General features: G+C 31.7%; 1 protein-coding gene and 1 long non-coding RNA gene across 6 annotated transcripts in view; one reads left to right on the forward strand and one right to left on the reverse strand.

Annotated features, from left to right (window-relative positions):
• Positions 1–3,238: 3,238 nt before the first annotated feature.
• Positions 3,239–8,156, forward strand: LOC139514199 (uncharacterized). The gene is made up of 3 exons (XR_011662583.1): positions 3,239–4,815; positions 6,153–6,246; positions 7,336–8,156. It is a non-coding gene; the product is annotated as an uncharacterized lncRNA (long non-coding RNA).
• Positions 8,157–8,460: 304 nt separating this feature from the next.
• LOC139514185 (fatty acid CoA ligase Acsl3-like) overlaps positions 8,461–13,096 on the reverse strand; it is a 44,097-nt gene continuing 39,461 nt past the window's right edge. For all 5 annotated transcript variants that reach the window (XM_071302985.1, XM_071302989.1, XM_071302986.1 and 2 more), the window contains 4 exons: positions 12,683–12,757; positions 11,350–11,538; positions 9,553–9,825; positions 8,461–8,862 (listed from right to left, as the gene is read on the reverse strand). In XM_071302985.1, the coding sequence (XP_071159086.1) occupies positions 8,708–8,862; positions 9,553–9,825; positions 11,350–11,538; positions 12,683–12,757 (692 nt within the window). In that variant the 3' untranslated portion in view covers positions 8,461–8,707. The remainder of the gene's footprint in view (positions 8,863–9,552; positions 9,826–11,349; positions 11,539–12,682; positions 12,758–13,096) is intronic.

Here is a 13,096-nt window from a genome sequence, read left to right on the forward strand (position 1 = left end):
GAAAATTCTTAGTTTTTCTAAAAATTCAAAGTTTTGTAAACAGGAAATTTATATAAATGACCACATTATTGATATTCATGTCAAAACCGAAGTGTTGACTACTGGGATGGTGATACCCACGGGGACGAAACGTCCACCAGCAGTGGCATCGACCCAGTGGTGTAAATAGTTATCAAAGGTACCAGGATTATAATTTAGTACGCCAGACGCGCGTTTCGTCTACACAAGACTCATCAGTGACGCTCATATCAAAATATTTATAAAGCCAAACAAGTACAAAGTTGAAAAGCATTAGGATCCAAAATTCCAAAAAGTTGTGCCAAATAATGCTAAGGTAATCTATGCCTGGGATAAGAAAATCCTTAGTTTTTCCAAAAATTCAAAGTTTTGTAAACAGGCAATTCATATAAATGACCACATTATTGATATTCATGTCAAAACCGAAGTGTTGACTACTGGGATGGTGATACCCTCGGGGAAGAAACGTCCTCAAGCAGTGGCATCGACCCAGTGGTGTAAATAGTTATCAAAGGTACCAGGATTATAATTTAGTACGCCAGACGCGCGTTTCGTCTACATAAGACTCATCAGTGACGCTCATATCAAAAATATATAACGTTCAATGCTGAACACTGAATATATGGAAACATAAAATTTAATAAATATGGAAAGAATATTTAATCAGCTTCATAATGAAATACTTGCAAGCTCAATTGTTTAAAAAGTAAAATCACAAAAATACTGAACTCAAACAAAAGTTAAAAACAGAAAGTCCCTAATCAAATTTCAAAATCAAATGTTAAAACACATCGAACGAATGGTCAACTGCCATATTCCTGACTTGGTTCATGCATTTTCAAAAAGCATTCAGTGAAGTCTACCGAATTAGACTATTTAACGGATTTGTTATTTCATAAGCAACACGACGGGTGCCACATGTGGATCAGGATCTGCTTACCCTTCCAGAGCACCCGAGATCGCCCCTAGTTTTTGGTGGGGTTTATTCTTTAGTTTTCTATGTTGTGTCATGTGTACTATTGTTTGTCTGTTTGTCCTTTTCATTTTTAGCCATGGTGTTGTCAGTTTATTTTCGATTTATGAGTTTGACTGTCCCTTTGGTATCTTTCGTCCCTCTTTTAAACGGTCTGGGTTGGAAACTGCAGAAGACTTTTTTTCACATAATATGTTTTAAAATTTCTAAAAAAAAGTGAACCAATTCTAAATTATTCAAAAGTAGAAGATTAACAACACCATTGTGTGCAACCTATTTGTGACGTTTTGTGGATCAATGGTTGAAAACTGTAAGCTGACTTTGATTGCACAAAATCGGCAATGCACTTTGAGCAACCTTTATTAGTCAGAAAATTGACTAAACTAATGTTTGCGTAAAACATAGCTCAAATTTTCAAAGTTCATTTGCGCTTATTAACAAGAAGCATTATATAATATATTGTATTGTGTGTTCAAGCTTTTTCCAAGTAGAAACCATACGATTATATCCACACTTTCTACTGGTTCTCGAAAGTTAATGAGTTGATACCTTAGCAAAGAATTGGAGAAAAGTATTAGCCTTATCCTGAGTCTTTCTTTCTCTCTTCTGCAAGAAAAAAAGATATATACAATATAGGATCAAGCTATCAGGATTTCTGTTTGCAATTATTTTTAAACAAGAGCTATAGAAAGTCATTAGTGATGCGAAATGTGTCAAAGAAACAACCACACGACCAAAAGAGCAGATTACAACCAAAGGCCACGAATGGGTCTTCATCACAGTGAGAAAATCCTGCACCTGCAGCCAGGCTTCAGCTGGCCACTAATAAAAATGTGTACTAGATCAGTGAAAGTTGACGTCATACTAAACGTCAAAACATATAAAGGAACTAAAACTAAAAATCATACAAGACTAACAAAGGCCAGAGGCTTCAGACTTGGGACAGACGCAAAAATGTGGCGGGTTAAACATATATTGTGAGATCTCAACCCTCCCCCTATACCTCTAGCTCATGTAGAAAAAAACCCACACAGAAATACGCACAGTAAAACACAGTTCAAAAGACGTTAAGAGTCCATTGTTAGAATAAGTCAAAATGAAACCAATAACTACATGTATCCAACTAAAGATGATGCAAACCACGTTTGATCTCAATTGGATCATTGATGTCAGAAGTCAAGACTAAAGGAAAGAGAGAAAACAATGAAGAATATCATAAGCAGGAAACACAAGTAAAACAACAATGTGTCACTAGTCCACAGATGCCCCACTCGCACGATCATTTTCTATGTTCAGTGGACCGTGAAATTGGGGTAAAAACTCTTATTAAAAATTAGAAAGATCATATCATAGGGAACATGTGTACTACGTTTCAATTTGATTGGACTTCAACTTCATCAAAAAATCTACCTTGACCAGAAACTTTAACCTGAAGTGGGACAGACAGACAAACGAACAGATGAATGCATGGATAGACGCAGGGACAAACAAACGGATGCACAGACCAGAAAACATAATGCCCCTCTTCTATCATAGGTGGGGCATAAAAAAAAATAATGAATTTCTTATTTATAAATCAAATGGCTTTAACTAAGTTAAAATTTATTGGTCAATCTGTAATGGAGTTTAAATATGATTTGTAAGTAATACATGAAATATCAGCTCAACAACTGATACAAGAACAAACTTTGTTAATTTGATTGATTAACTGTTGCCTATTTTACTTTTTTTTTATTTATTTAAATCCATGGGCCATAATATTTGATGAAAAGTAAGTTGACATGAACACATTCCATGTCTTCCTAAACTAATTATCTATTGCATAAATATCAGCTTCATATACCCCATAAAGATCTAAAATTTTGACCGTTTTACCTCCAATGTTCTACTCATAGTAAACCATACCCTGTTAGTCTCTTATAAAGCCCAACCAATTTAATTTTTTATCTAGATATGTAAAGGATGATTTTTTAATGTGTTGTTCAAATGTGCTCAAGGGTTTCAAGAAATAAAGGTCACACCAACTAAAAAAAAATGTTTGGAAAACTGATTTTTCAGACTGATGGAGGAACAGACAGACAGATGGAAAAAGTGCAATCCTGAACCAGTCCCCTTCATATTCGTCGGTAAGGGACAAATAACTTAAACTTCTGAATTACCATTCAAAGGTTGCTTCTAACTAGGTTATGTTGTCTTCAAGATAAAAGGTAAGCTGTAATAGTTACAAAGCATAGGTAAAGAAAAACCTCCCTTTGATAAACATTTATTATGCTACAAATTTTAAAAACATGGCAAAAAATAGCTTATCTGTGTATATAAATCAATGAGGCTGCGTAACTACAATTTTTTTTCTCAAACCAATTTATTTCAATTTTATTATTGTTATGCATTTTTAATTAACATGTACATACATAGTCAGGACAAGGAACATATAAGGAAATTATGATGCAAGTATTTTACCTTTATTTATTTCTGATATCTTATAAGCCTAAAAAAATAGAATCACAAAAAATCAAGCAACAGAATAATTCTCAGCTGGATTAATCATTCACAACTTCAACAGTTACAAGATTTTAATAAATGGAAGCGTAAACAATCAGAAAAATACACTTAATAATTCTACACAATAAAGGAGAAGGCTTACATCTTGGATTCCCCAAATTTATCTATGAAAAGATTCAAGATTTTATTTTATTTTTTTTTTTTACAGTTTTGATATATTCATGGTTCAGTAAACTAAAACAAGATAACTTTAATTTAATGTTTTAATTATACACTGAAATAGATCAATTAAAGGTTACTGATGCTAGATTTTCTGATTGGATTTTAATTAATATAATTATATTCAGCCTCCCACTACTTCAGTATTATAGGGAGAAGAGACTTAATAGAGAAGTGCTTGGATACGCATGGCACTACAATTTTTTTGCTGGCTTTCATTTATATGCCTAATTTCTATCAGGCATAAAAATAGATTGAAAGCAATTCCATATACATAAAGTATAGACTGAGGTAAAAATATATAATCTAATATGCTAAAAAATAAGAATACATATATGTAAAAATATAATTTTAGACTTTTTAATGTAAAAAAAAATAACAAATAAGAATGCAAAATGCATTTAATAAAAAATAATATGACAAAGTTGAGAAATAAAGAAAATTCTGTAAACTTAACAAAAAACATCATATTAAACATAAAAAAAAGTAAAGAAAGAAGAAAACTTGGAATAAATAGCAGTAATAGAACATTATAGTAGTACATAATTATGCTTATCAATTATCAGCAAAAGTCTATTTTGCTTTTTCAGTTGTATATTGGGTACAGATTTTCATAATCATATTCACCTAAGGACTCTAGTTGAACTAAAGACTTTTGAAATAGGAAATATCCTATTTCAAGTATTATGATTACTGTAATCTTTTAATGAAAATTTAAAAAAAAAAATGCAACTTCACCTTCTTAATTGTTTTTAATCTGATATGCAAATAATGAAGGTCATGAATCAATAGTTTGAAAACAAAATAATCTTACGATACCAAAACTAACAAAAACAAAACAACTGGCGTGTAATGATTTATTTACTTCAAGAATGTACATCAGATTTGATAGTTAAATTATTATGACATAATTCTGGCTAAAATGCAGCAGTACTTTTTCATTATTGCAAAAATAAAGTATTCTACAGTCATGACAGTTGAATGTCAGTTTGTAATGATAATTAACAATACATATTGAAGTTAACAAAGTTTTATTATTTTTAGAAATATTTAAGGTAAAACTGTAAAATACAGTACATGAAATGATAGATAAAATCATGGAAGTATTATATTGACAGGAACTACTATGAATCGACTTCAAACGTTTCATCTGCGATGCCGCGCCCAATTTAATGACATGTTAATTAGCTTGAAACATGGCATGTTATTTACATAGCAGCGTGTGGTGCCCTACAATATTGTCATTCTCGGTTGATTTCGGGATTACGGAAATAAACGAAGAAATCGAAAATTGTGATTAATTCTTAGGAAACAGCAATCGGCAAACTTCGGCAGATTCCGTTACCTAACTGTGCCGATTGATTGATTGATGGATTAATGCGAGTCATCATTAATTCTATAGAAAAACACGTTGACGATGGAAATGTGCACCAAATTTATTGAATAAATGCCCCATTTTTATTGATTTATTTTTTCGTTAGAAATTGCACTATATGTAATATATATCGCAAGTTGTGATTATATAATAACTACTGTTTACTCAATTGAGTGGCACACATTTCCTGCACATTTAAGACGATTGTAAATGATCGTTCTGATAAAATCAAAAGATCAAAGAGATTTTAAATAAATGTAGGGTAAGATCATTGGTTGGTATATACGAATGTTCAGCTGAACCCCGATGTGTTGAATTTTTTTTAGTACTGCGAAGTATTTGTATAGTGAAATTGTACAAATTCTTGTGCGACTGTTCAATAATATTTACCAGCATCATTTGGACAGTTTCATTTGGTCGGATAGTGATAACGTATTTTAGGGGACAGAAATGTATTATATAAATATCTATATAACATAGTTTCTTCTGCTGTATTTTGTTGATTAGTACTTGCTCGATTAATTTTCGTATTGTAAACTGGAAATTTCTACTTTCCAGGATTATCCAGTAACTTAACCATATATATTACTCTAAACTTCACAGTTTTAATATTTATCAAATATATTTATTGTTAACCGGCGGTAACTGGAACAAATCTTAATCGCGATTTAAACTTCACCCACAAACTAATAAAATAATGTCACTCACTATTTCAAATCATTGTAGAATAATTAATTCTGGGCCGATTTTCATTTTTTATGCATCAGTCGATTTGTTTAAATAAGTTATTCACGAATAAAGGTCTACCGGCGCGATTGAAATAAGTAAAGGTGTTTTCCGACAGGTAATATTGTAAAGCTGTCTCGATTAAAACCACGTGATTGATAAGAAGTACCTCTGGTCAATTTATGACTGCGGCATCGCAGATAGTCACAAAAGAAATTAACGACAGCGTACTAATTAGACAGTTTCCATATCTTTTCTACAGGGCTACCCGGGTTATAAATAAATGCTAATTAATCGTTGAAGTTCCTGTCAATATAATACTTCCATGACAAAATTAAGAGTGAAATGTATCCAGTGTACAAATCCTCAATAGTTTGCTGGCAAACACATAACGGATGACAGATCTATTACATTCTGAGATTTATTCCTTATAGTAAAATAAGAGTGCACACGCTGAAATGTCTCGCCTTCTATACTAATCATTGATATTATGTTGATAGTTCAAAGTATAAAGCTAAGTTTTATTACAATTGTCACATAAACTTAACATTAACCAAGATAACTAAACAAAGACCAATGAACCTTGAAAATGAGGTCAAGGTCAGATGAACCATGCCAGGCAGACAGTTAACAGCTAACAATGCTTCTATACAACATATATAGTTGACCCATTACTTATACTGAGTTTAAGAAAAATAGACCAAAACACAAAAACTTAACACTGTGCAATAAACCGTGAAAATGAGGTCACCATCAAATAAAACCTGCACGACTGACATAAAGATCATAAAATATTTCCATACACCAAATATAGTTGACCTATGGCATATAGTATTATATAAAAAGACCAAAACTCAAAAACTTACCTTTGACCACTGAACCATGAAAATGAGGTCAGGGTCACATGACATCTGCCCGCTAGACATGTACACCTTACAATCATTCCATACAACAAATATAGTAGACCTATTGCATATAGTATGAGAAAAACAGACAAAAACACAAAAATTTAACTATAACCACTGAACCATGAAAATGAGGTCAAGGTCAGATGACACTTGCCAGCTGGACATGTACACCTTACAGTCCTTCCATACACCGAATATACTAGCCCTATTGCTTATAGTATCTGAGATATGGACTTGACCACCAAAACTTAACCTTGTTCACTGATCCATGAAATGAGGTCGAGGTCAAGTGAAAACTGTCTGACAGACATGAGGACCTTGTAAGGTACGCACATATCAAATATAGTTATCCTATTACTTATAATAAAAGAGAATTCAACATTACAAAAAATTTGAACTTTTTTTTCAAGTGGTCACTGAACCATGAAAATGAGGTCAAGGACATTGGACATATGACTGACGGAAACTTCGTAACATGAAGCATCTATATACAAAGTATGAAGTATCCAGGTCTTCTACCTTCTAAAATATAAAGCTTTTAAGAAGTGAGCTAACGCCGCCGCCGCCGCCGGATCACTATCCCTATGTCGAGCTTTCTGCAACAAAAGTTGCAGGCTCGACAAAAAAAATCATTTACTGTTTGGTAAAATGTCAATGTGACTTATGTAATTATAAATATTTCATACAATTATGTCCGAACATTTGACACTTATTCCAAAACCTCACCTTAGTACATCCTTAAGTTGTTGCTATTACTGTAAAAATTTCAAAAATTTTGATATCAAAAGAAATTTTGTTTGTCTAGAAATAATGTATGGATTGTCAAAGAGCACTTTTTGTTTAACACTATAGCTATATTATATCATCAAAAAATTACATTTCTTATGGTACATCTTCAGCAATAGCATGCCTATAATATTCATCTAAAATGCCAACCACTATTCTATAACAAATGAACAAAAGCTATCTGACAAGAATAAAATATCTACAACTGAAATCTTTTAACTAGTGTAACTCAAATATAACAATGGCAAGAAGTTTATACAATATTGGAAGTCATAGATTTAGAAAAAGTTAATCTTGGAAGTCTGAATTCAGATAAAGTTAATCTCGGAAGTCATAGATTTAGAAAAAGTTAATCTCTGAAGTTTGAATTCAGATAAAGTTAATCTCGGAAATCACAGATTTAGAAAAAGTTAATCTCGGAAGTCATAGATTTAGATAAAATTAATCTTGAAAGTCATAGATTTAGATAACATTAATCTTGAAAGTCTTAGATTTAGAAAACATTAATCTTGAAAGTCATAGATTTAGATAAAATTAATCTGGGAAGTCAAAGATTTAAATAAAATTAATTTTGGAAGTCATAGATTTAGATAAAATTATTAGATATCTAAACACCAATTGATTGAGAGGCCAACTTTGCCCACAGAAGCTTAGTCTGCAAAACAATAGTTACATCTTAAATTATTAATTTTCAAAAATTAACTTATTTGTCCCCTCAAAAATGCAAATACTTTTGATTGGGTAGAACCCGTAGGTCCTGCAAAACCACCAGCAAGTCAATACCCACCCTATAGATGATAATGATTGTAGTCAAAGATTATTTCTCAAAAATATATAGCATAGCACTACAAGTTCTAATATCTTGATTAACAATGACATCACTACATAATATATTCTATACTAGCAATGACTTAAGGCATACATAGACAATATTTTGTGTTTGATACACATTCTTATGTAACAGGTGACTTTATCCAATTTCAAAAACTAAGTTCTTTTCACCAACACTTAAAGCATGATGTAGACATGCACAACGTGACAGACTTGAAACTTAAAGTGACATCAAAGTCATCAAACAGCTTCTTTCTCATTTTACTTAAACTTTATGAAATTTACTTTCTAGAAATAAAATCCATCCAAAACAATTTATGGACAACACTGTAATTTTTGCACACATATACATATGTAGTATGTAGTGGTTTAACAGTCATACATTCTGTTGATCTGCTCCTTGAATTCAGCTTCAATACTTTTCCTTTTAAACTTCATGGAATCAGTAACTAGTCCAGAATCTGGCATCCATACTTCAGGGCAGAGTAAAATCTTCCTGGGGATGCTAAATTTATCAAGCTTGGCTGCAAAAATATAAGAATAATTGTTCAGGTTTTTTTTATATCTGAGTTAATAAACAAATGAACTGTTTTTCTGACTACCTGTCATAAAAATAAGTTAGTGTACAAAAACATCACTGCCTGGACTCGTTGAGTCGGATTGTTAGAAACTTGATGAGTCCCCTGTTTGGTTGTAAATTGTGCATTACTGTGATGTGCAATTATGTTAGATAGGAGAAATTCAATCACTTTTTGTATTGGTATTTTTTTTTGCTATATTGTAATGTTTTCCATTTTAAATCAGTCCAAACTTGTATACGAGACATAGTGCAAATTTTATTTGTGTAAGTACTTTATTTTTTTAATCTCATGCTGTGTGCTCATTTTAACATGTAACCCTTTTTGGTGATAGTGCATAGAAAAACATGCAAAAAAGCTTCATATTGTGGCAAGTGGCTGATATTTTGTGATATATATATGTAGAAAACTGGATATTCTGTTTATTGTTTATGACAGGTCTTTTCCACCTTCCTTAATTAAGTTTTACACTAGACAAAAGTAAGCTTGATAATGTCTCTGCACAAATTTTGACATTGCTGATAACTTATCTTCAGACTTTGTGATGTAGCTGATAATGTCAGCTCTGATCTCAAAGCTGTGAAATTGAAGTTGAAGCTGAAGGGAAGAACGATAATCAAGTAAGATAACACTAACCTTTAATTCCATACTCTGTTATCCTTTTGATAATTTCCTTCTCAATCAGTTTATTTTTACAAAGATCAGCTATTTCTCCTTCAAGACTCATGGATTCTGATAATTCCTTTAATGCTTTTGCTGATGGTACAACAAAAGCTATGGTGAAATCATGATGTGATGACCCGTACACACAAATCTGTTCCACTATGGTACACATCTTCAATGTTGTCTCTACTTGACCAAGGGCTATATATTCTCCAGACTGTAATTTTATTAGATCCTTCTTCCTATCTATATAATAAAAGAACAGAGTTCCAATATCCCAATTCTGTTGTTTTTTTTTAGGAATCAAGACCAGGGTTTCCAAAAAATATTTGAGCCATCCAGTCATTTTTGTGTTATCCTGATTTTAACTTCATATGACTTTATAACAAAAGGCAATTATGGTTATCAGATAGTCATGCTATTATCAATGATTGACATAAAAACACAAAATCTGTGTACATTTACAAAGCATGATCAAGTTTACGTAGCTCTTTACACAGTATTTTGTTTTAAGGATATACTCAAATTAAACATTGGATAATGGTATGTATCAATGATAATTTTGTCAAAAATCCAGGGATAGACAACTGTTTATCAATATGTAGTTGTTTAAGGTCAAGGAACAGTGAATGGGCTATGTCATAGACTTTTATTAAATTTCGCATACAAACTTGATTCGTTGAACTACAAATGAAAATCGAAAAAATAATGCATTTAACTCTTTTATTATCTGAAATATTACAGATTAATTTCTTTCAATATGTGTGTGAATGTATGAGTGAATTTTTGTATAGATAGCACATAAAATCGGCAAAAAAACTTCTAAAATTTGGCTCAAAATATAAAATTTATTATTCTACTTCATAGATTTTTCTTAAAAACTATATGTTGTTAGCACATTAATTTCTGTTTAAATGATATCAAATAATCATATGGTCATGGACTTATAGTCAATTTATTACGTAGCCTTGTTGGTAGTGAAAAACGTACAAAAACAATGTTTTACAGCCTGTAACGCCATGCATTACGATTATTTAGACGTTGAATGATGTATACCTTGAAAAACGAAGTGGGTGTTCATATCTTTATTTTGCACCATTAAAACGGAAATTTATGTATCAACAACATATAGTTTTTTAGGAAAAATCTATGGAGTAAAATTAGAGATTTGACGAATTTAAAACAAATTTTAGAATGTTTTTAGTCGATGTTATGTGCTTTCTATACAAATGTTGAACCCATTTTGAATTCAATCAGTTATATTTCAAATCATAAATGAGATATATGCATCATGTTTTCGATTATCGCGCCAAAGTTGTATTCAAAATTTTACTGAAATCTATGGCATAGCTCATTTAGTGTAACTTGACCTATTAGTCACTTATAAATTTCACAGCCGTATCAAGGCATTTATCAAATTACTTGTGGAAGTTGATGTTCCTAGTGAGAACAACCTTAATTCCTACGTTATTCAGATCAGAGTTGAACCCATCAGTCATGTATAGGGTTCAACTTTACTATTTCAGTATTGTTATTGATTGCTGTAGATTAGACCACTCAGTCATTGAGCCCACCATTATATTGTAAAGACAATTGTCTACTGTTGACAACCCTATATTGACTTCCAGTTGTTCATCTGACTATTTGTGTTGGTAGGCAGCTGTTTCATTGACATATACTCGCTATGGTGTGTAATATCAAATGGTTTTGGAATATTTCACTGTATCAAATTAGGATTAAAAAAATGTCAAATAATAAAAAATATTATACCTATAATGGAAACACAACCATCTTCTTCCACTTGGCCAATATCACCAGTACAAAAATATCTTACTCCCTCTATCTCAATAAAATCCTCTTTTGTCTTCTCTTCCATTTTGAAGTAGCCTTGTACAATGTTACCACCTCCTAGCAATATTTCTCCTCTTGGACAAGGTGTGTCTGTTGATCTGTAATTGCCTACAAACAAAATAGCATAAAAACATTACAACCAGATGCTCTGCAGGGCGCAGCTTTATACGACTGCAGAATTCGTACCCTGAACAGTTTGGGCAAGTATGGACACAACATTCAAGCTTGATACAGAGTCTGCATATCAAAGAACCCCAAGAATTCAATTTTTGATGAAATCAAATAAAGTTCAATTTTAGACCCTTTAGACCTCAATGTGGACCAATTTGATATCCGGGCCCAAATATCAAAAATCTATATACATGGTTAGATTCAGCATATATCAAAGAAACACCATATATTCAATTTTTGTTGAAATCAAACAAAGTTTAATTTTGGACCCCGATTTGGACCAACTTGAAAACTGGGCCTATAATCAAAAATCTAAATACATATTTAGATTCAGCATATCAAAGAACCCCAAGGATTCAATTTTTGTTGAAATCAAACAAAGTTTAATTTTGGACCACGATTTGGACCAACTTGAAAACTGGCCCCATAAATAAAAATCTTAATACATGTTTAGATTCAACATATCAAAGAACCCTAAGGATTTAATTTTTGTTGAAATCAAACAAAGTTTAATTTTGGACCCTGATGTGGACCAACTTGAAAACTGGGCCCATAATCACAAATCTAAGTACATGTTTAGATTCAGCATATCAAAGAACCCCAATAATTCAATTTTTGTAAAAATCAAACTAAGTTTATTTTAGATTCTTTGGACCTTAATGTAGACCAATTTGAAAACGGGACCAAAAATTAAGAATCTACACACAGTTACATTCTGCATATCAAAGAACCCCAATTATTTAATTTTTAATGAAATCAAACAAAGTTTAATTTTGGCCCCTTTGGGCCTCTTATTCCTAAACTTCCAAAATCAATCCTAACCTTCCTTTTGTAGTCATAAACCTTGTGTATAAATTTCATAGATTTTTATTTACTTAAACTAAAGTTATAGTGCGAAAACCAATGTGTCTTCGGACGACGACGAGGACGCCAACGTCATACCAATATGCAACCGCAAAATTTTTTAGCTGTGGTATAAAAATTACAGTATCGATTTAACAGATGTTTTATAGTTTATTCATTCAAAATTTCTGTTCAAGATCTTATTCAAATCAGTTTTAGAAAAGTACAATTTACCAACCTTCTGCCCAGTCTCTAAGTCTTAACTCAGTACAAATCAATGGTGCCCCAACTCTTCCTGTAGAAAAATCTGCCACTACAAAAATAAATGACAATCAAAATGCATAAAGGTTAACATATATTTGTTAAATGTAATGCAAACAATAAAAGATAAAAGTCTATATTCTTTTATTTTCTTCTATCTAAAATTTGACTTGAAATCTGTTCTCCCCTCCTAGACCTTACATTGAAATCTTTATGTCTTTTCTTTTCTTTTGTCTGTTAATGTTATGGCCCTCTTTCCTAGACATTTCCTCCCAACATATGAGCTGAGTCAGATAGAAATCAACCAAGTGTACGTAAATATGTACATGTATTAAACTCTGATTGATTTTGGAACATTCATATACGAAATACAATGAAATAAAAGATGAAG

This window comes from Mytilus edulis, chromosome 3, assembly GCF_963676685.1.
Source record: "Mytilus edulis chromosome 3, xbMytEdul2.2, whole genome shotgun sequence".
NCBI classification, from domain to species: domain Eukaryota; kingdom Metazoa; phylum Mollusca; class Bivalvia; order Mytilida; family Mytilidae; genus Mytilus; species Mytilus edulis.